Source organism: Vicugna pacos, chromosome 33 (genome assembly GCF_048564905.1).
Source record: "Vicugna pacos chromosome 33, VicPac4, whole genome shotgun sequence".
In the NCBI taxonomy this organism is placed as follows: domain Eukaryota; kingdom Metazoa; phylum Chordata; class Mammalia; order Artiodactyla; family Camelidae; genus Vicugna; species Vicugna pacos.
In genome coordinates this window covers 12,533,479-12,556,830 of record NC_133019.1, presented here as the reverse complement: position 1 = coordinate 12,556,830, position 23,352 = coordinate 12,533,479, and the positions used below count along the sequence as shown (strand labels likewise).

Here is a 23,352-nt window from a genome sequence, read left to right as displayed (position 1 = left end):
TATTAGGAGACAACCTCAGTACATTTCTGTGACATTGAGATTTTGCCAAAACACTAAAAATTGCCTGAGCCATAGAGGTATTCAAATATTTGCAGAGTCTAGTTTAACTATGTCTAGTGTTTCCTGGGGCACACTTCCCTTGTTTATGTTTCTTAATTAAAAAGTTGAAAGAAAATATAAAGATAGGCCATGGGTTCCACATTGGCAAAAATTCAACCCTTGATCATTCATTCCTTATTGAATAGTATTTAATGAGAGTCTACTATACATCAGGCACCATGCCAGGTGTTGGGAATCCACAGAACAAGGTCTCTGCTTCCTCAGAGCTTACAGTATAGAAGGGAAGGCTGTATCAAAGAAGTAATTACATTAATGTGTCCATTAATGTGTCATGAGTGTTAACATGGGGAAATTCAGGATTGTATGGGTTTACCCCTGGAGAATAATTGAAGATGGGTCTCTTCTGTTATCAGTATTTCTGGGCTGCTTCTTTATACCATCATTTGAGTTCCCCAAACACAAATTATTTTCAATGAAATATTTAAAGCCACACTTACCTACTGGTGTGCCACATGTTGTGTGAACATCTGCAGAGAATTCCGAGGGAAATAAGCATTTTATAGGAGGACAAATAATTTTGGATTATGTATGCCTGATAAATTTAGCACTACTTGACAGCACAGGTGTTCTGAAAAATAACTTGATATATCTTGAAACTTTAGGCTTTAGGTTTTTACAGTAATTCGTAACGGGTTTTGTCTGCGAAAGCAACCCCCCCTGATCTTTTATTTTAGAGGTCTGGAAGGCTCTACCTATTTCCCCGACATGGCTCTGATAGAATCCCATCCATCCTTAAAGGGCCAGCTCAGAACGCTGCTCTACCAAACGTTTTGCTAACATAGCCTGCGTACATCTTTTGCCCGTCCTCTCTGTTACAGATCCCGCATTTATATAGCATTAAGCACATCATCGTTTCGATACTGTGTATATGTCTTCCCAGAAACTGGATGGATCTCTAAAGGGAAAAAAAATTGTGACTCTCCATCTCCCTATGATATCACCTTAAAAGGCGGTCACCCCAAATCCGTACATTGATCATAGAAACAGAAATTCCATCCATAAATGAAAGAGACTGCCTCATTAACCTTGGGGGCACTGTTTCCCTCCCACTTGCAGCAATCTGGTTTATTCCATGGGGTGGAGAAGGAAGCCAGGTTGGCGGGGTGGGAAGGGAATGGCGTCAGTGTGAGGTCACGCCACATTGTCCCGAATGCCATCTCCACACCGCGGTGACATGAAAGCCTGATTGAGGAATGCAGCCCGAGGAATGATAGAGGCCCAAGTCGCGCAGATTACATACAAAACAAGGGCAGGATAGAGAACAAAGCGGGGAACCTCGCGAGGAGCAGCAGGACACCTGGGCGCCCGCAGCGAGCGCCCGCAAAGAAAGCCGAGCCGACAGCCAAGCCGAGGCGGGGCAGGATGGGGCGGGACTTCCGGAAGCCATTTGCCTGAGTGGCAGGGGAACCGGAAGTGGGGGCGCTGCTGCGGGTGTTGGGGCCCGAGGAGGGACGCGCCGGAGCGGGGCCGCCGGGACTGAGCGAGCGACAGACGCGCCACCCGCCGACTCCGCAGCCGCTTGGGGCCCGTACGGACCCACTGCCTGAGTGAGTGCATCCCGGGGCGCGGAGAACCGGTGGCTTAGAGGCAGGGGTTGGAAGGGGCTGCGATTTGTTATTGTGAGAGGCTTGCGACCGCCCCTCCCCCACTCCGCCGGCCCCTCCCCCCGCGCCATCCCCTCCCCCGGATCCTTGGGGGCCTCGCGCGCGCGCGCGCGACTTCTCGGCTGGCCAGGCATCGGTTCCCCAGCTGCCCCGCCGCTCCCCGCATCTCCAGGCCGCTCGCCTCCCTCCTCGGAGCCTTTCCCAAGCACCCCACCCCTAAACCTGCCGCCTCCTCGGCCGCCCCGCCTCCCGCTTCTTCCCGCGGCCCGGCACCGCCGTGGGGACCGCCGCCCGACCCGGCCCTGCCCTGCCCACTCGCCCGGAGTAGGCCGCCCTGCATCCCCGGCTCCCCCGGCCCCATGCTCGCCACTGCGAGCCCCATTTCCAGCCACGCTTCTTACTCGGATCTCAGCTGCTGCCTTGTCCTCCATCCCCGAGGTTGAACCTCTGACCTTTCCCTCCCCTTTTCTCTGTCTGAGAGGCCGTTAACGCGGGCCCAGACCAGTTACTCTGTTGTTTCTCGACTGAGCACTTTTTCCTACCCCTTTTGTTGAAAAATTTCAACTCTTCAGAAACTTCTCCGTTGCCTCCTTTAGTATATTCAGAAAGCCATAGGCCGTCACGACTCAGAAGGGGTTATTTCTGAGAGGGCTGTCCTGTCCAGCACCTTATTTTAGAGATGAGGCCCAGCGAGGCTGGTGGTTGGCCCAAGGTCAACCAGCTAGTTAAACTCGCCAGTGAACAGGTTTTTTTAGGTGCTTTTTACCCGGTTCATGTCCATTTAGCGGATCAGGACCTTCTGGCCTGCAGGTTTGTGATGTACCCGTTGCACGGCGACTCACCATTCTGCTTTCCATAGCTCCCAGGCCAGCGTTGCTGTTTGTGATTTCTACACAGATCTTACGAAAACCAAACACATGAAGCTTTGGTCTCTTTTTAAAGCTTACCCGCGGAGAAAGGGAAGACCGCCTGGACCCACCCTAGGGCCTCATTTTGTACGGCTTTAAATGAGGGGGCTGGGGGGAGAGGTAAAGGTGTGGAGAAAATAGATTGTCTGCCCTGAGTATTTGAATATCCTTTGCTTTGGATATGCCTTGTGTCTTTAGAGTCTTCTCCTGGGCACATTGTTCTGATATAAAGGTTGCCTCCTTGTGGAGGAGCAGGGGAGGAGTATGAAATCATTGTGCTTTAATGTGTTGGCTCGGGCATTTGATAATAAATTATGGATGTGCTGGAACCAGGGGACCCATCCACCAGCCCACTGAGGCAGGGTATGCAGGATGAGGCCTGCTTTCCCCTTCAGAATAACCCTTGCCAGCTCTCTCTGAAACAAAACGAAGAGTCTTAGGTCAGAGTGGAAACATTCTAAATCTTTTAATTCTTAGTGCAATTTTCCCCCCTCCATCTGTTTCCTGGTTAAACTAAAACATCCAGCTCAGCCTGAGGATTTATAATTCTTTGTTGTTGAAACTGGTTTTTGATTAGAGACAGTACACCGCGCTCGTATAAGCATCTGGAGATTCTGGTGTCATGTTGTTGCAGTCCAAGTTAAGTAGAGGAGCGAAAATGCGGGAAAATTGGGAAATACTGTGCGAGTCGCTTACTCCTCATCTTCCTGGAGAACTCGTTTTAATAGACAGTTAAAGCTTCCCTGGAATAGAGTCTCCTGGTAAATTAATAAGACGTTTGTTCATCGGACCTCTATCTCCATTCGGCTGGGATTTTCTGTTTCTGAACCTACTGTTTGTGATCTCAAGTTAATGACTTGCCGCACAAGGAATTAGTAAGGTGAGATGGGAGTCAGATCCTCCCTATTGGTACTTTTTCTGTTGTTACCGATTACAGCGTCACCATACTGAATACTTATGTGTGATGATACAGCTGCCTGCCAGAGGCTGGACACCCTAGACCAGTCAGGTTTTTGTGACCTACCACATGCTGGGCTCTGGATGGCTCCTGATTCATTCTTCATTTTTATTGTAAAGAGTACAACCATTTATTTAACTCCCAAATTATTTGAATCCCTAAATGCATAGTCCCTGGCTTGGTTCCTTTTGTATGGATTTGCCCTTCAATTTTTCTTTACCTACTGTTTAAAAATGTTGCCAAGTCACAGGTAAAACTGAAAGCTACTTTGTATTGCAAAATTTTGATTTGGCAAAATAATACAGAATCCAAGTGTCTGAGGGCACAAAGAAACAAACTTTTACTCACATTGCCCTTGTAAAGGAGGGAGGGTGACCTTGTATTCACAGTTAAAGCAGGAAAAAAAAAGTTAATTGGGAATTTTGTGTGAAATTTTCTCGGTTCTGCCAGGTAACATCATATAAGTGACATTTTGTTCCTCAGTTTCTCTGTCCATATGGCTTTTTCATTTTGCCCGTGACACAATTTAGGACTGAAATATCAGAATGCCGGTAAATTTGGGTGGTAGTAATAGGTATAAGTGAATGGAGTTAGTAAATTAGAATTTATCATTGTTTCATGTAGTCGTTTCTATGTGGAGCCTAATGCTCTTTGCTCAAAAGTAATAGGCTTTGGAGAGAGTATGTCACCCTGAGTTCACTCTCCCGCTCTCCCTGTCACAGAGCAGTGCCCTCACGTCTCACTGAGCTTTAGTTTTATTTAAATAACAAAGCTTCTAGCACAGTGACTTGTAAATAGTAAGTTCTTAATAAATCTTAATTGTAATGATTATTTTAGATCAGTTTTTTACCTGTTCGAGGAACTCTAAAAATGCATGTCTATAAATTGAATCATAGATCTTACAGTTTATACAGACCATTGGTCTTGAAAATAGAGTATGCACTGCCCTGGGATGCATAAGGTGATCTGTTGGAATATAGGAAAAAATTTAGAACCCTTTTATATTCTTTTTTTTGGGGGGGGAAATTAACTTTGCTGATATTTGATATACAGGTTAACAATTCACATTTAATTTATAAATACACATATATTGAGGAGCATTTCAAAAAGATTCCAAAACATTGAAAAATGTTTTAGCCCTGCTAATCCGGACCAATCTTTACCCATATGCTTTCTTTCACTTTATTTATTTATTTATTTATTTATTTATTTATTTATTTATTTATTTATATTTGGAGGAGGTGCTGGGGATTGAACCCAGGAAATGGGTTCTATGTGCTCTACCACTTGAGCTATACCCCCCACCCCACTTTATGCTTTTCTAATAGGTGTTCACCTAGTCTCTCTTTGAGTCCCCATTTCAACAATCTGCCTTGAGGGACAGATCATGTCATTTGCAGTTCTATTTGCTAGAAATCTGTCTCGCTGTACATGGTATTCACTGGCCTTGTTTTCCTATTTGGGGACATGCAGGATAAACCTAATGTCTCGTCCTAGTAATCTTCAAATACTTTGACAGCTATTTATGTCCTGTGTGTTCTCTCTTCCCCAACTGGTTTTTCTAAGGATTATAAACTATTTCTTTCAACTATTTTTGATATGACAGGTTTTTGAATTTCTCACCATCCTGACTGTTTTCTTTGAAACACCCTCTGGTTTGTCAAAATTCTTTTTAAGTTTTTCAGCAGGATCTGAGCATGGCATTCCAAAAACTGAAATGTAGTTGAAGTGCCTGCGTTTTGTCTTTTATGTGGTGAGGGATGTATTTGAATACATTTTATTACGGAGGCACCTCATGCACGGTGTGTCATCCTTGTTTTTTTTAATCCCCTGGAGAAATGGTTTCAATTACATAATCATTCAAGAGTAGGACAGATCATTTTTCTCCTTTTCAGCAATGATCTCTCAATTACCTGTGTCAGTTAACTTTTGCCTCAAAAATGCCTAACAAAAATGTATTAAGTGTTTCTCCGGGTGGGAAAATAAATGAGAAATGGTCAGGTTTTTAAAATCTACTTTAAAAGTTTAAGAACTAGACTTTTTGTTGGAGCTGTTCGTTGCTATATTTCTTTACATACCTGATTTTGAAATCCAGAAAGTGGAAAAAAGTTTTTTGCCCCTTATCTGTCTGAAGGCCAATAGAGCTTTTTGGTCAGCCAGAAGGGAAGAAACTTTTAAAAATAATATTAAGCACCATGTCAGATTTAACCTGAATAGGCAGACTTAGATCAAGAATTGAACTTAGACCCTCAAGAAACTTACATAGAAGGTTTAGAATGTTTTATTGGTTAAAGACAAAAGCAGAACCTCAAAAAAACCCAAAACATTTCTCTGTAGCTATTTGTTTTAAACCTCTCATTTTTTTCTTTTTCCTTTATGTATCTTTTAATTCTTTTCATACTTTTATTAGACAGTGAAACTCCAAACAAATACCATAATCTAATTGGAACTTTACAGATTCATCTTGCAGTTCTTCCTGATTATTGCATTTTACATTGATGTTTTTAGCTCCATGTAGTATAAATCTTTTGGGTGAAATGCTTAGATGCAGGCCCCCTTTAGGGAGTCAGCCTGAACTGGTTTGTGATCAGGGGGCTAGATGTGACGATACTGGGGTCAGACAAACCTAATTTCAGTCAGTCACTGCCCAAATTACCTAAATTATCTGATCCTTGTTTTCTTCACTTTGCAGTGCTTTTGTGAGAATTGGAGGTGGTATGTATAAAACAGCACGTGTAGTTCTTCATACATAGCTCTTGTTTTCCGATAGTTGCCAATTTTAGTAATCTAAAGAAATAAACACAGTTGTTAGTGATATCTTATGTCTTTAGTCAGATATGGGCTTAACCCTGAGCCCAGTGTTTTTTAAGACCTAGTGTCATTAAGAGCTGAGCAGAAGTGTTTGCATAATTAGTGTTAAAATTGTTTGCTTCTGCGATTTATTTTTCATGAATGAAGGTTTGCTCTTTCATGTTCAGGGCTTGTTTTCTGATCCTCAAAAACTACTGCTTTGGCAGTCCAGCGTGTTTTGTTGACTCAGTGAATATAACTTACTCACTGAATATAACTCAGTCCTCTTTCTGAGAAAGTTTAGTTGTGTTTCCAGATGGCAAAGGAAGGAAATAGAGAGTATGGCCTCTTTTTTTCTGTAAGCCACAAACCCCCAGATTTTTCTCTTTCATCATCCTTTGCTTTTGCTGAGTGACCTGTTAAGTCTCATGTCTCTAGTATGTAATCTCAAGTTGGTTGAAAAGAGTCTGATTTCTTGTTTGTCTTTCTAGAAGCTTAGCATTTCTAATTTTTCTGAATTTCACTTATTCCTTTTCCACTATCGGTTGCCATACTTGGGCTCATCATTAATAAAAATTTTTTTGCGTGGGGACCCATCAGAAATAAAAGTATCTAGTAAAACATTTGTCAAAAACTAATGAATAGTTTTACCATAATCTGTAGTACAGGTATTTGTGTGATGTTTAGTAATCAGTGGATTCTAATCATTGCTATAGTAATTCTTAAGTGTATGACTCTTATGACTTTAGCAGCCTAAAAGACTCTTATGTATATGTCATTGAAGTATAAGGATTTAATTCCTTGTGTCACTTGGTTCTTACCTTAACATGTATTCATAAAAAATTAATATAGGTGTAAAGTCTATACTTGGAGCAGATATTTTAAAAATGCACTGCACTCTTCCTAAATGATATTCAAGTTTAGTAGCACTAGATATTTATGAGACTTCAGCAGTCATGTCTGGAACTCATCTCTGCTGAAAATAAGCTCCAGTTGATTGGTTTCTGGGCAAAATCACAATGAAAGTTATTTAATTCCTATTCTTATTTAAAACTTGACGTGTAATATTTAAATAAGTGGTAACAAAGAAACATTCCTAAACATGACATAGACATTTTTTTCCCCAGGTGTAGAATGAGCCAAGGAGACTCAAACCCAGCAGCCATTCCACATGCAGCAGAAGATATTCAAGGAGATGACAGATGGATGTCTCAGGTAAAAGGAGGTGCACATTTATTATTCACATGAGATGAGTCTTCCTCAATTTTTAGAATCTTTTGACCAAAGCTACAATGGAATGTTTTTAGTGGAAAACAAGAATTGATTACTGTAAGTGAAAATCTAATATTAGAAATGTCATTCCTGATCCTCATCTGATGTTGGAACTGAGGAATATTTTGAAAACATGGTCATTGCTCTCGGTTAATTTTAAAAGACAGTAATGTTTGTACAGTATTCTTTTTTTAAGCTTTTAAAAATTTTGAAGTAATTTCAAAGTTGTACAAATATTACAGACATTTTAGAACTTCTTATATCCTTCATCTAGACTTGCCGCTTGTTAACATTTTGCCACATCTGCCTAATTATTCTGTATCTATTTGTAATATTTACCAACATACAGTTTTTTCTGAATCATTTGAAAGCATGTTGCAGTCAACATACCCCTTTACCCCTAAATATTTCAGTGTCTTCTAAGAACATTTTCTTACATGACTACAGTATAGTTATTCGAATCAGAAAATTTAACACTGACATACTGTTACCTAATCCAAAAACCATATTCAGGTATCTTCTGTTGTCCCAGTGGTGTTGTTTTTATCAATTTTCTTCTCAGTCTAGGATCGAACATTGCGTTTGGTTGTCATATCTCTTTCTTCTCCTTTAATCTGAAACATTCCTTAGCCTTTATTTTTCATGACATCGACCATTTGGAATGGTGTAGGTCATTTATTTTGTAGAAGGTCCCTCAGTCTGAGTTTGTCTTTTTTCTCACAGTCAAGATTCAGATTACAGCTTTTTGGCAGGAATATCAGGGAAGTGATGTGTTCAGTGTATCACACAGAAGGCAGGTGATGTTGATTTGTCTCACTGGTGATGTTAACTTTGATCACTTGGTTAAGATAGTATTGGCCTTATCCAATTCTTATTTGTTATAATACGGACTCATGGGTTCTTGTTTTATTCAAGAGGGTTATAAAATCCACTGTAATTTTGAAACTCAATTTGTCCCAAGTTTAGCAAATGGAAATGTCTTCAAGCTGGCCCCTTTGTCTTCTTAGATTTTTTTTAGCACTTTTTTCCTTCAGTACTTGTAGCTTGCTTTTAATAAACCGTTATCAGTTAGCAATAACTATATTTAACCTTTATTTTTTTCCAACCATATTACCTCTTTAATAAAGTTTGAAATGATTTTAAGTCCCCAAAGTTTCATGTTTTCGTGTCTAGTGATTCTGTTTATACTCTCCATAGTTGTATAGTTGCTCTCTGTTTTTGTCTTTTCAGACTTAAAAATCAATCAGCTTATTCTGAGTGGTAGTTTTCTATTTTGACTGTCCTCCTGTGGACCAACTACTTGGTTATTCTTTCTTAATCTACCTCATTTGTTTATATCTTTTTAAAAGTATTATGAAATATTTTGAGCCTCTGTGTATTTGCTACTCAGCCTTAAAAAAAAAAAATTGCTAATAGAATTGCTGTACCCTGCATAACCACACTGATCACATTTCCTTCTCTTTCCTACCTCCTCACCCCAAGCCAGTGTCCTAAATTTGAATTTTTTTTCATTTATATGCTACATATATATAATCTCTAAGTAATACGTGTATAGTATTTTTCACATGTTTTGAAAGTATGAAAATAGTATCTGAATGTATTCTTTTTGCAGTATATCACACATGCTAAAAATGTGGCTGTAGTTTATTCATTTTTTTTTTTCTCACACCAGTCAGAATGGCCATCATTCAAAAGTCCACAAAAGATAAATGCTGGAGAGGGTGTGGAGAGAAGGGAACCCTTCTACACTGTTGGTGGGAATGTAGTTTGGTGCAGTCACTATGGAACACAGTATGGAGATTACTTAAAAAACTAAAAATAGACTTAATCGTATGATCCAGCAATCCCACTCCTGGGCATATACCCATGAAGTATTACCAAAGTAGCCAGCCCTGATCTAGACGTGAGTACCACATATCAGGAAATACCCAGAGCAGATGAGCATGTCTACCACCAGCACAGGAATGCAATCAGCAAAATCCAGGCCATGGGAGATTCTATAGGTCAAACAATCATATTCCTTAAAAAGTAAGTTTGGGAAGTGCTGGCAGAGGGAAGGGGAACCCAGAGATTAAAAGGAATTTAAGAGACAAATTGTCTGGATCCTGATTTTAAAAAATACGGTTATCAGTTCAAACAAACAAAAACATGGTAAAACAAAATTTTGTGACATTGAATTATTGATATTAAAGAGTACTATTAATTTCATACTATTTTGGAGGAGTAGAATTGGTATTATGGTTATATATTTTTAGAATCTTTTGAGAGGTATGTATTGAAATACTTAATACATGAAGTGCTGTATTCTCAATTGGCTTCAAAATCATCTGCAAATGGGGTGGGGCAGTAGTTTCTGGAATGTTGAAATAATAGTGGCCATAAATTATTTGATTACTGTAGCTGGTGATGGATACATGGAGATTCATTTTGTTATTCATTCTGCTTTCCTGTATGTTTGATACTTTCCATAATAAAAGGTTTTTTTTTTAAGGGTGATACTGAAAGACTTAACTGTAGAGAAATTTAATAACAAATCATGTCAAAACATATTAGCCAGTTTAGGAACTCTCAGCAACAGGCTGAGGGAAGTATTTGCAGTGAATATTACAGGTGAAGCATTGATATTTTTTGATATATTATCAGTAAAAATGTCTTCAGAGTATCACTAGACAAGTAGCTCAATAAGCATGACAAAAAGTATTTAACTTCTGAAAGTGCAGATTAAAACAATGGGAAGAGAAAGAAGAGGGAGACAAATGTTAAAATCCAGTGCAGGTGCAAGGTTGGTAAAGTGACTTCTGACACATTGCCAGAGTCAGCAGACATAGCCATTTTGTTAAGAATTTGGAAATAATGTCTAAGATCCATGAAAGTGTTAATTCCCTTTGACCTAAGAACTCCCAGCTTAAAAAAAAAATTATGTATATGCGTGTGTGTAAGTTTCTTCATCTCAGTCAATAGAAGGCTTCTGGCAAGTCTGTCATTAGGAAAAAGAGCTTTAAAAAGTGCGTGTGGCATTTAAAATTACGGTTATGAATATTATTTAGCTACATGGAAAAATACTACTGGTGTAATGTTAAGTGCAGGTATAATGGCTACTATTTACTGAGTACCTACTGGGTACCAGCCAAAAGCTGAGCCCCCTATTTTAGAACTCTCATCTTCACAACTCTAAAACAGAATTGCCAGCAGATGTGTAAAACAGGACTTGGGTTATGTAGTTGCTTAAGGTCACCGGCTTAGAAAGTAGATAAGCTAGAATTTGAACTTAGGTTTTTCTGTCCCCAAAGCCATTGTGCCAGGAGCCATACGTAACAATTCAACTATGCTTAAAAAAGAGGGGTGGGATGGGGGAAGCATGTGAAAAAATAAAAGAGAATACCCTGAAACATTAATAGTTACTGGGTTAAGATTGTAAGATTATAAGTGCTTTGTTTCGATCATTTCTATTTTTCCAAATCTATTGCAACTACTTCTTTACTTAAAAAGAAAATGTAGGGTACTAAAACCTTGAGAACAGCAGAGCTATTTAAACACGAGCTGTTGGTATGGAGAGGTGGTTGGTACTTGAGTACACCACTGGAGAGGTGACAGTGTAAAGGAGCACCTGTTCAGTAAAACTAGCCAAAGCTGTATTCTTGCTCATCTTATCTGTTCAGTTTAAAAATACTTACTGAAACAACTGAGTTTTTAAAAATTATTTTCACAAGGCATGGACCAACCCAAGAAAAAAGAAAAATCTATCCCAAATCCTGTCACTATAAGAGAAGCTGTTTTAATCAATTCTCGGATTGTTTCAGAAGTATTTTGTGTTTTCACCAATAGCGGTGGGATATCTGTTCCACCACAGTGTCATCTGCACTAGTATTATCAGCAGAAATACTTAAATAGTAACTCTATCTTAATTCCTAGGGAAAGCATAATTGAATGTAGAGTTTGAGAAAAAGAAAGCGTTTGGACCTTTCCCTAGAACTGGGTTAGAGACCTTTTGCCCAAAGCATCATGTTCATTTGTTTCAGGGATGAACTTAAAAATTTAAACTATGTCCTTTAGCATTGATGGATAAAATCGTTTTTAAAAGCCTTAGGCCTTTAGAGCAGAAAGAAGCATTCCAGGACTAGGTCACCACTGCTTAGAAATTTGGAGTAGACTGAAAAAAAAAAAAAAAGCCTTGAGTTCTAGTTTGCCATTTCACATTTAGAGGTTAATGGACATTATCAAAGGCCATATTAAAATCATTCAAGAGGTAGGGTGTAGCTCAAGTGGTAGAGCGCAAGCTTAGCATGCACGAGGTCCTGGATTCAATCCCCAGTACGTCCTCGAAAAATAAACAAACAAACAAACCTAATTACCTCCCCCGCCCACACAAATTTTTTAAAAATAAAATCATTCAAATAAAATGCATGCCTCTTGATTGGATCCTAGTTCAAAAAATAGATACATACAACACTTTCCAACTCTTGAACAGTTGTAAAGATTGAAAACTAGATGCTATGAGATTATTGTTCGTTTTCTTAGATGTGAGAATAGATCCATGGTTGTACAGGGGACTTATGCTTAGCAGTTGCTTGTGGAATATTTAAAGGTGAAGAATCAATGTTTGCAGCTTACCCTCAAATGATTCAGCAAGCACACACAGATAAAACAAATATGGAAAAATGTTATTGTTGAATGTAGGTGGCATATGTACAGGTTTTCATTATGTTACTTCAGCTTTTCTGAATATCTGAAATTTTCTTTAGAAGAGTTGAAGGAAAAGATAAACTGCTTAAGAACACATTAATACTTTTTTTCTCTTGGTTTCAGTAAAGTTCTGGGTTTTTTTTTTTTTTAGCATATTAGTATGATCAGTATCGTAAGAGTGGGAAGAAAGTTCCAGCAGTTAATTGCAGATTGAGAGGAATCAACTTGAGGCATTGACCAAATTGAATGTTTAACAGCAGAGTAACTGGTTGAACAACTGTTCTGTCTAGGCCAAGAAGTATCACAGGGAAAAAAAATGCCAGTTTCTGATTGTTCTGTCTTCTTTAAACCAGCACAACAGATTTGTCCTGGACTGTAAAGACAAAGAGCCCGATGTCCTGTTTGTGGGGGACTCCATGGTGCAGTTGATGCAGCAGTATGAGGTAAAGGTGGGAGGGTGAGAGTGGTCCTTGGCTGCTGGTGTCATCACGTTCATGGATAGCAGACTTTCATTCATGACAGTCTAGTTCAGAGCAGAAGGGAAATCAGACCTATCTAATAGAATTTTTTGTTCCATCAAGTATGATGGAACAAAAAATTTAACATTATTTTTAATTAAACTCCCTCTTTGCCTTCAGCTTCCAAGAAGCTTCACGTTGTGTTTGTTTATTTCTGTTTGTCCTAGTCATGGTTTTAAGTTCTTTTTTGTATTTTACTATTTTCTTACTTGTATTTGCTCATTTATGTTTGTCCTAGTCATGATTCTCAATTCTTACTACTTGTGTTTTACCATTTTTAAATTTTATATATTTTTGTAGTGAGCTATTTTGAATCTTTTTTAGGATCGGCATTCTTCCAAGGGAAATTTAAAAGGAAGGATAGCTTTATATCTGTTTGGCCAGAGCACTCTAAATTTTTTCATCTCGTGTTTCTACTTCACCCTATTCCTTTAAATGGTTGAATAAAGGGAAAGGAGAGTTTATTGAGTTGGCAACTTAATTATAAATGTTGATATCTCTTGAATGGCATCAAGTTAAGTTGTGACTCAGGTCTTGAGTTGAGACCTAACGCTGCCATTAAGAACTGAGTTATACAGTGACATCTTCAAAGCCCTTTCAACAGTTGGTAGCACACCGCTTGCAGTGTTTGAATATAGAAAAGGGAAAGTGTTATTTCAGATGCCTCACAACATACTGCAATTGAGGGATTTTATTTCCCACTAATTTTAGTGTAAATAATTTTTTCTCTTTTTAGATATGGCGAGAGCTTTTTTCCCCACTTCATGCACTGAATTTTGGAATTGGGGGAGATACGACAAGACATGTTTTGTGGAGATTAAAGAATGGAGAACTGGAGAATATTAAACCTAAGGTGAAATGAAGCTTTTTTTCAAAAAGAATATCCTTACTCTTGAGTCTTTCACAGATAGTTAAATTGTCAGAAACTAGTAATACAAAAAAAATTGCTTCTTTTTTTGGGAGGGGGTGGTAATTAGGTTTGTATGTTTAAAATGGAGGTACTGGGGATTGAACCCAGACCCTTGCTAAGCATGTGCTCTACCACTGAGCTATACCTCCCCCCCAAAAATTGCTCCTGTAAAGCATTATTTCATCATTGTTCTTTGCTTTCATATCCCTTTAAGATGAATGATATTGTCATTGTTTAAGAGCATTTTAAATACACGCTTAAATTAAGAATCCGTGTATTGCTTGCTTGGGTTGTGCCTGTAATTGTTAATTCTTCTTCAGCTGTAGGAAGAGATGTACTACTCATGAGGCAGCTGTTCTGTGAACCTGAGGCAGTGTGAGGGGAGATTGCTCAGAGGGCCATGGGAACAGGGCCATGACTCACTTTAGGAAGTAATTTTGGATCCATTTAACTATATAAACAAATTGGTAATCAAGGCCTCCAGGTTATTTTGAGAAAATTTGAAGCAGATGTGAACAAATGTTCACCACAGACGTGTACCCAGTGCCTTATCACATAAACGTCCTGAGTTGGCAGACTACATGTAAGTTTTTTCAACCCCAAATAGAAAAAACAAAGCTAAGCCATTGATAACAATTGTTTTAGTTGAAAGAATTTTATTTTTTTGCCTTTCTAATAGAAAAACTCACCCATATTCCTCTCTTTTGTGATGGGTGGAAATTACCTTGTTGGGTCATATAAGATCAATGTCTTTAGGTGATAGCCACCTTGTAAAACTATTTTTTTAAAGAGACAAAAACTCATTTAAAAGTTTTAAGGCTGCATCCATCCAGCCTCCACCCCCACTGATTCTTCCTTGAGTAGAAATATGTATTTATGCCCATTACACTCCCTTGGGTACTTTAATTTTTTATTTTTTTTTTTTTCTAGAAGGTACTTCTAGTCAGGGAGTCTTTATCATGTCACTTACAAATATTTTCCCCCAGGTTTCTTAGATTGCACTTTCTTTCCATTCCTTTCTTTTTTTTTTTTTTATGTGCAGAGGTTTTATTTTTATACAGTTGAATGTATGATCTTTTTTGTCTAGTTTCTGGATTTTAAGAGATTAACTTCCAACTCCGCAATGATAAAAGAATTTTATTGTTTCTTGCTAGTACACTTTCACCACTTAAGTATTAATCTGTTTGGAATTTATCCTGACGTTTATGAGGTGTACGTTAATGTTTTAATCTTCAATTCTTCTGGCATGCCCTGTTGAAGTTACCAATACCATTTAGAAGTTGATCATTTCTTCTTTGATTTTTTTTTCATGGAAGGAAAACTTTAATTGCTGTTGCAAAAACATCTGTATAAAGTAGAAATTGGTTTCAGTAACATTAATAGAGAATATGTTCTAGAAAGTGGAGTTAACTAGATATAAGATCCTAGCAGCAATTTAATATAGAACAGTCCCAGATAGTCCCAGGGCTGGGGCCAACACCTGATGAGGGCAAAAGCCTTTTCTGGGGAATTTTGGATGCTTCCTGGAGAAATAATACACTGTGTAAATCAAATTGAATTTTTCTCGGAAGTACTGTAAAGTTTCGTATGGTAAAAGGCTCTCTTTACATATATTTCAGTTTCACAGCAACTTCTTTGATTTTTGAAATAAGATTTTGAACTAAATATTAGACATTCCTCACTCTTGATTATCTTTTTTCTCTTTTTTATCCTTCCCTCAATTTAGGTCATTGTTGTCTGGGTAGGAACAAACAACCATGAAAATACAGCAGAAGAAGTAGCAGGTGGAATCGAGGCCATTGTACAGCTTATCAACACAAGGCAGCCACAGGCCAAAATCATTGTGCTGGTATGTAGTCTTGATTGTTGTGCTGGTATGTAATCTTTGGTGGAGGAAACCTTGATACCTAGGTCAGGTGAGGAGCCTTTTTAGAAATGTGATCATTCATGAATATAAAGAGTCGTTAGGTAGAAGCAGTTTGTGATGCTCCTGAGAGCTCTTCTGTGATGTGTCCTTTCATCTCACCAGTCTCACCATTTCCCAAAACAGCTGTGGGGTCATTTTTTTAAAAAAAACAATTTTATAATTGTTCTTTTTACCTATCTGTTTATTTTAACGGAGGTACTGGGGATTGAAATCAGGACCTCCTGCAGGCTAAGCATGCGCTCTACTGCTGAGCTGTACCCACTCCTCTGTGGGATCATCTTTTATCTGCTCATCCTTGTTTAGAATTAGAAATCTTTGTTGCCTCAGGTAGCCTTAGATTTTTTTTTTCCTAGACTGTCTTCTGATAATTTTTTAAATTGCATATGAGACTTTTCCTAGTCCTGGGTCTCTTTTTATTAAACTTGTGTTTGGATTAGCTTAGAAGGGTTGTTTTGCTCCACTGTTAATATGGTAAAGGTGATACATTTATTAGGATTGAATTCTATAAAATGTCAAAGATTCCATCAGCAAGAAAATGGGTACTTCATAATGTTACCCCTAACAAGAAGTGTTACCCTTTGTAGAATCAGAGCATTAAGTCTTTGTGATCGCAAAGATGAATAGCAGTCTATTTTAGTGTTAACGGTTACCTGTTGATATTCTTAGCCCAGCTAAAAATGTATGTCTTTGTGAACTCTAATATATATTCAGTTCTTTAATGAGATAAAGGGTTAAGAAGGTAGTCATTCATTCAGCAGACATGTGAGGATCACTATGCACACTGCGCTATCCTGGGTCTTGAGCAGGCAGGAAATAGTAAGACAGTCCCTCTCAAGGAGCTCACAATCTGGTGGACGAACACAGCAATATAAACAGGCTTATCCTGCATTCTAAGGTGAGAACAGGGTATATTTTAGACGTAACAGTTGACATGTGAGTTGAGTTTTAAAGAAATCATTGCACCTCCAGCTATCACATTGAGGTTAAGACTTAACATACGGATTTGGGGGAACACAAGCACTAAGGTCATAACACTCAGAAAGCACGTGTAAGAAATAGAATATAAGGATATGATTACAGAATGTTAATGTCACTTGGAAGAGACCATAAGGACTAATAAAAGAAAATATCAATTTCATTTCTTTACCTCAAGCTTTCTGCTGAGTTTGAAATATAAATGATTATGTTGTTCCTACTTGTGTGTTCCGTTTTCCCTAATAGAAAATATTACAGTGTTCATAGTTACTAAAGTACCAAAGCATAGGTTGTGTGTTAGTTTTCCTTTTGTCTTTGCTTTCATTTTACTATAATAAATATAGTGTATATATGTATAAATAATCAGTAAAAAGAGAATTTATTGGTCTCCAGAGAAAGGAAAGAAGAGGAGATATTACAGAGGAGAAAGAGGGAGGGGAAGAGAAAGAAAGAAAGAAGGAGAGAAGAGGAAGGAAATGATCAAAGACTTAAACTACATGTATGTGTTTGTTGGGTGAGTGAGGAAGGTGCTAGAAGAATTTTAGGGTTCTCATTGAATCAAGTTTAAGACTAGGATAGTTAGGAGAAAGAGGCCACAGCGAAGTCCCATGTTAGGAGTTTGGGTATTATAACAGGGTGCTGGGGAGCCAGGTCTTGTTTTTCTGTTATATGATATTTAACTTAATTTACTTGTTTCTGTATTTGTTTATATCCTGACTTATTCCAGAAAGGATTACATTATGGTTGAGTCCATCTCTGAAGTATAGTGGCTGGTACATATTAGTTGCTTAGGACATACTGTTGCATAGATATTGCTCAATAAATCCTCCATAAATTTTTTTTTGTTTCAACCAGACTTCAATTTGATATACAGTGATGTTATATACGGTACTGAAACATTGGAAATAATCTAAATAATCAACCCCGTGAGGGAATGATTACACAAGTCATTGAATTTAAGAGCACTAATCATACAATGATTATGAGGACTGTGTGAAAACAGAATTTATGATACATTTAAGCAAAAAGTCCAAATAATAAACAGTATGTATATTATATTTAGAATTGCTTAAAAGTAAATATGCAAGTGGAAGAGGAAACAAAATAGTTGTTACATGGTAAAGGAATTAGGAGTGTAATTTTTTGTCTCCTTTAACATAATATTTTAGCAGTTAATTGTTACAGAGGAAAAAAATCACATGGCATACGCTTGATAGTCACACATTATGCAAATACATAAAGTAGTTTTCTCATCCTTGCTTGAAAATCCCAATAGGTATGGCTCCCTGTTCTTGAGGCTTTATCATTTTTTCTGGCTTTGATTGCTGTGGTATTCTTTGAAAATCAGAACAAAGTGTTTATTAGTCACTGGCCATCCTTCCTAGTTGCTTGTTATATCTCAAACCAGGCCAGCATTGAGGGCTGCTTTTCTTTGATAACTATTGGATGCAGAGCCTTACTTTTTTTTTAAGTCATATAAACTAGGGTTTAGGATTTACCTCATCTGCACTTAACAGGGCTAAGAAGGAGAGGGACTAGGGTGGCGTACTCATAATTCTCTATAATTCTCTTTTGGAACTGTACAGTCAAACAATAAGTTGATAATCAAGGCTCCAGCATTTTGCTGAAAAAATTTAAAGCAGACATAAAGAAGTACTAATTTGGGGCATAAAAATTTCTTTGTTCTTTTAGAAGAATACCCACAGAAAACCTATTTGTATGAAATAAGACCTCTTGTACCCTGTAGGAGAAACGGGGGGCAAAATTTTTGCCTGAATAACTTACTGCATGGCATCAGTAGCTATAAACCAACTAAAGGGTTGGAGATTTCTGACAATTTTATAATAGGATCAGTGATCTGTAAAGGCCATTTCTAGTTTGAAATGATAAAATCTTTTTTTTTTTTTTTGAAATGCTAAAATCTTGCTCATGAAAGAGCTGGCTTTTATTTACTATAGTAGAAGGACAAACATCTGATTTATCTGAGATTTGCATTAGGTTATAAGTTAAAAATGAATTTAGGATACACCATTGTTTTATACTAGAGCGTATATCATGTGGCTCTGATTCATCAAGACAGCATTTGTTCCAGCTCTGTTTCTCATGTGCACTAAGTGTAGGTTCCATGTGGCATTAATGGATAGATGCGTATTTGAGCTAGATTATTCTAGCTGTATGATGGACTATATGGAGGATGAATTGAAGGAAAAGTACCACTGGAGGTAGAAAGACAGGTCAGGAGATTTTACATTAATTGATGTAAGTAGTATGAGTTCCCTAGCCATAGCAGTGTATATACTCAGTAAAAAGAATGGATTAGAAAAATATTGAGGATGTAAAAGCTGAGTGATTTAATGGTAAGTAGATAAGGTATGTAGGATGAAAGACTCAGGGATGTTGCAATGACTGGTTGATACGGAGAATGTAGAAGGAACGGAGTTTGGGAAGGAGATGATGAATCGCTTTCGGACACGTGAAGTTGGGAGTGCCTCAGGAACATTCCGGTCTGCTACACCTGGCCATTCAGGATACAGTTCTGAAGCTCTAGGAAGAGATCTGGGCTTAAAGTGTTTAGAGTGAGAAGAGGAATGGGCTGAGGACAAAACCCTGAAGAATACCAACAGTTAGGGAACAGGAGAAGGAAGAGGAACTCCTGAAGAAACTGAGAAGGAATGGTTATAGAACTTCCATTAAAACCAGTCTAGTCCAGTGTTCTAGAAATCAAAGGTGTAAAAAGTGCCAAATGGAGAGTCCCAGGGATATTTGAAATCACCAGTAAGTAGAGAGAAACAAGGACTCTTCTCATCTTGTCTTCTTCTCTGCTCTGCCCCAGGGTTTGTTACCTCGAGGTGAAAAGCCCAACCCTTTGAGGCAAAAGAATGCCAAGGTGAACCAGCTCCTCAAAGTTGCCCTGCCGAAGCTTGCCAACGTTCAGCTCCTGGATACAGATGGGGGCTTCGTGCACTCGGACGGTGCCATCTCCTGCCACGACATGTTTGATTTTCTGCATCTCACAGGAGGGGGCTACGCAAAGATCTGCAAACCCCTCCATGAACTGATCATGCAGTTGTTGGAGGAAACACCTGAGGAAAAACAAACCACCATTGCCTGACTGGCTCCCATCAGTGTTAATAGTGTCCCAGCTTCCTCAGATCAGTTCTATCACTGGCACTACAGAGTCCTTCTCTTTCTTAAGGCACTTTGCATTGTAGAATGTTCCTGGATGTTCATATCTAGTGTTTGAAGGGGAGGAGGGATTTAAACTGGTCCTGTACATAGAAGGTTTGTTTGACACAGGAGAAAAATTAGCCAAGGAAGATGGTTGTTTAAATTCATTTGAAACCAGAAGGAGCTTTTTAGTTGTATGTGTGACACATTCGTTGAATTATCACTGTTTTTCCTAGGACAACATGAAGCCTAAGTACTGAACAAAATGAAGATTCTTTTCATGGCCTTTTGTTGTATGGATTATGTCATATATAATAATGATCAGAATCACACCTACTTGGCTTTAAAACAGATGTTTTTCCAGTTCATAATTTAGCCCTTTGTTTTTATTTTGCTTTACTCGTATGTATTCTCAATGTTATCTTAACATACAACATCAGATTGAACATGCTTGTGACTCAGATATGGGAGATGCTATAGTTACAAGTGAATTTGTTCCACTCTCTTAATCTTTCCCATGCTTAGCAGTGAAAAATAGGTTTTGCCCCATTTGGGGGACTCTGCGGAGGGTGTTATTTATATGCTGCCGAATATCATGTCTGTAATAGACCCATGCATGCAGCCTTTCCTCTATTCCCCCTCATCCCCTCTTTCTTTGGGGGGGTCGTTGTTGACATTACATGCTTTTAACACATTTCTGACCTAGGAGCTCTATTGCTGGGAGTGTAAGTCCCCAGCCAGTTACTCTCATGATATTACTGATGTGTGACTCATTCTTGTGTGGTGTTCTGTGCTATCGAGTCTGTGTAGTGCTATCCATATTCAGAGTTCTGGTTTGTTTTTTGTTTGTTTTTTCCTTAAAACCTGTTACAGTTTTTCTTTTTTGGAGGGGAAAAATCAGAACTCTGTTTCCCACTCCATAAGCCCTGATGTTATTTCAAGTTTTGTACCATTTAAGATGTATATTTTATTTTATTTTTTTTTATTGGCTTAGTTTTTAAATTATTATCAGTCCAGAAAAATTTGGCCTCTTCTCATGGGGAAGTAGGTGAGACTGCTCTTCAGGAGAGACTGTCTGCTTGATCCCACCGTGTTAGTGAAAAAAAGAACTAGGTTTGTTTAACCTTCAGAATTTCTCCTTAATATGTCTTCGTCTGAGACTTTCAAGAGAGCTCTTTATAATCTTAATGGTTTGTGAGCTACAGGAACTGCCATTTGAAAAATGATAGGACAACAGGTGGTTTACTGTTGAACATACCTGTGGAATATGTACAAACTGGATCTACAAACATATTTTAAACTGGACCAGGTGGATATTGAAGTAACCCATCAAAATGCTCTGCAGTGATTCTGCTTAATGTTCGAGTTCAATATCTAAGGCCTGTGTTTCATGCTTTGCTTGCGATGCACATGGCATTGCTTTTGTATGTTGGAGGGGGATTTGTGATTTGTGCTAAGAGCCACTTCTGATTGAAAGGGATAGAATTTGGGCTGATTTTTTTCTTGTCAAGGCTCTTTCTAGGAATTTTGTTTTTTGTCTTTAAAAAGAAAAAAACATACTTTGTTGAAAGTATCATGTCTTCATTAACAACTGAAAATATACTTTGTGTTTACTAAACTTGTTTACTACATTAAAACTTCCTTTTTATTTTTAGTAGCCCAGGTTCTTGAGTTTTTCAAGACAGATTATTTTTTTTTTTCTTAGCTGAGATATAGTTCTAGGGAGGAGAACTAAGCCACAATTTTGTGTGTGAAGAGACAGTTTCCTATCCAGGTCTTCTGTTGTCAGAGGGTGGGAGTATGGTCCAAACAAACCCCATTAGGTTACTCCTGCAGCATGTGCTTTTAGCTTCTCTCTAGACTAAGGATCAAATATCCCTTTGTGAGCGGGCCTTCAGCTCCTTTGCTTCTGTGTGTAAACCTTGAATGTTACTACATTTTATATTTACCAGAGCTATTCGAGCAATAGTATTTGAACCACTAGCCTTTTAAATAAAAGTCTACCCCATTGCTAATGTGCAGACCTTGAGTCCACTTTCATTTCTTGCCAGCTTTCTCTGTACTGCTTTAGGCATAAAATATCTATTTTTCTTTGACACCCTGGTTTGCTGCAGTATCAGAACTTAACGCTCAATCTTTGGTTTTCATATATATATATATATATATACACACATACACATATATATGAAATTTAATGCACTGTCCAAGTGAAATGTAGTTGTGATTAAGGGGCCAACTTTCTAGGCAGCCAAAGGAAGTGTTACTCTGTCTCCCTGCAAATGTTAATTCCTTTGCCCACTCATTCTCACCACACTAGGTGGCAGCTGATGATGGCACAATAAAGATTTCTGTGGTCCCATCTTGAATGTGGCAGGTTGAAAACTACCAGGGGTGCTCTAGGACATGTGCTGCCCACATATTCTAGACATACTGCTACCACCTTGAGTCTATTTGGACTTTGTCTAAACCTTAATCTTGTCAAAAACTTTAACCCATCAAAACAAATCAAGTAGCTCATACTCTGCTCTTAGGAATTCTGTGTCTTGTTGTTTATAATGTTCAACTTCCTTTTTTATTTGTTTAACCTAGTCACTGTTTACAGTTGTGTGCTAAAGCCTGAAATAATGTCTGTGCTGTGATGTATGAGCATTGCCAAGTTTATATTTATTGCAGCAAGGAAGAAACTAAAGATATATGGAAACGAGGAGCATGGCCACGCTCCTAAATCTGTGTGGGTGCATGTGGGAGAAGTGAGTTGGGGTCTCTTGAAAGGAGGCTTTTTCGGGTGGGGTCTCCCAGGCTTCTCCTTGGTGTTCCTACTTGGGGACCCCCGCTGCTAGCTGACTGGACCTCCCCAGTGGAAGTTTGTGATTCCGCTTTGGCAGTTTCATTGACTAGTAGAACTCATTCTGTTTTAGTGCATATTTCAATATAAATGTAAACATTTCACTCAAACTTGCTGTCTTCCTGTCTCCTTTATCATAGTTTGATTTCCAGTGGAGAGAAGCGATGTTTTTTCCTATCTTATCACGAGCAAATTAGATACTTAGATCCTCCTGCTGCTTTTCTATGGAACTGAATGTACCAAGCTGACCTTCATCACTTATCTCCTTGGGGGTGTAGGATGGCAGGGTGGGATGAGCAGATGAAAAGAATCCTAAATAGATAAAGGGAAGTACTGTCCAACGAAATGTTTCAGATTTGTTAGTATCTGACAGTTAAAACCAATTAATTCTTAAGTCATTAAATTGACTTTTTGACCCTTTTTCCTCATTTCGGTCTTTAGAATTTTATGTTAATTGTCCCAGTTTCCACATTTTTGCTGTTCCTCACACTAATAATCACCAGTTTTTTCTGTTTTGTACTTTGGAGTATTTCTACTGTTGCCCCCAGCTTGAACTTAATTAAGTGCTTCAAATTAATTGAGTTATTCTGAGTTTCTGTACCATCAAGGAGAAAAGTTCAGGACAACATTCCCCACGTACTCTTCACCTAAGCCCTTTAGGTAGATGCGCCCCC

At 38.3% G+C, this 23,352-nt stretch overlaps 1 protein-coding gene across 1 annotated transcript; it reads left to right on the top strand.

Annotated features, from left to right (window-relative positions):
* The first annotated feature begins 1,508 nt into the window (after positions 1-1,508).
* On the top strand, positions 1,509-21,854 carry PAFAH1B2 (platelet activating factor acetylhydrolase 1b catalytic subunit 2). The gene is made up of 6 exons (XM_006207786.4): positions 1,509-1,667; positions 7,508-7,595; positions 12,689-12,778; positions 13,590-13,706; positions 15,490-15,612; positions 19,499-21,854. The coding sequence occupies exons 2-6, from the start codon at positions 7,515-7,517 to the stop codon at positions 19,775-19,777; spliced, it is 690 nt and encodes a 229-aa protein (XP_006207848.1). The 5' UTR covers positions 1,509-1,667; positions 7,508-7,514; the 3' UTR covers positions 19,778-21,854.
* Positions 21,855-23,352: the final 1,498 nt, after the last annotated feature.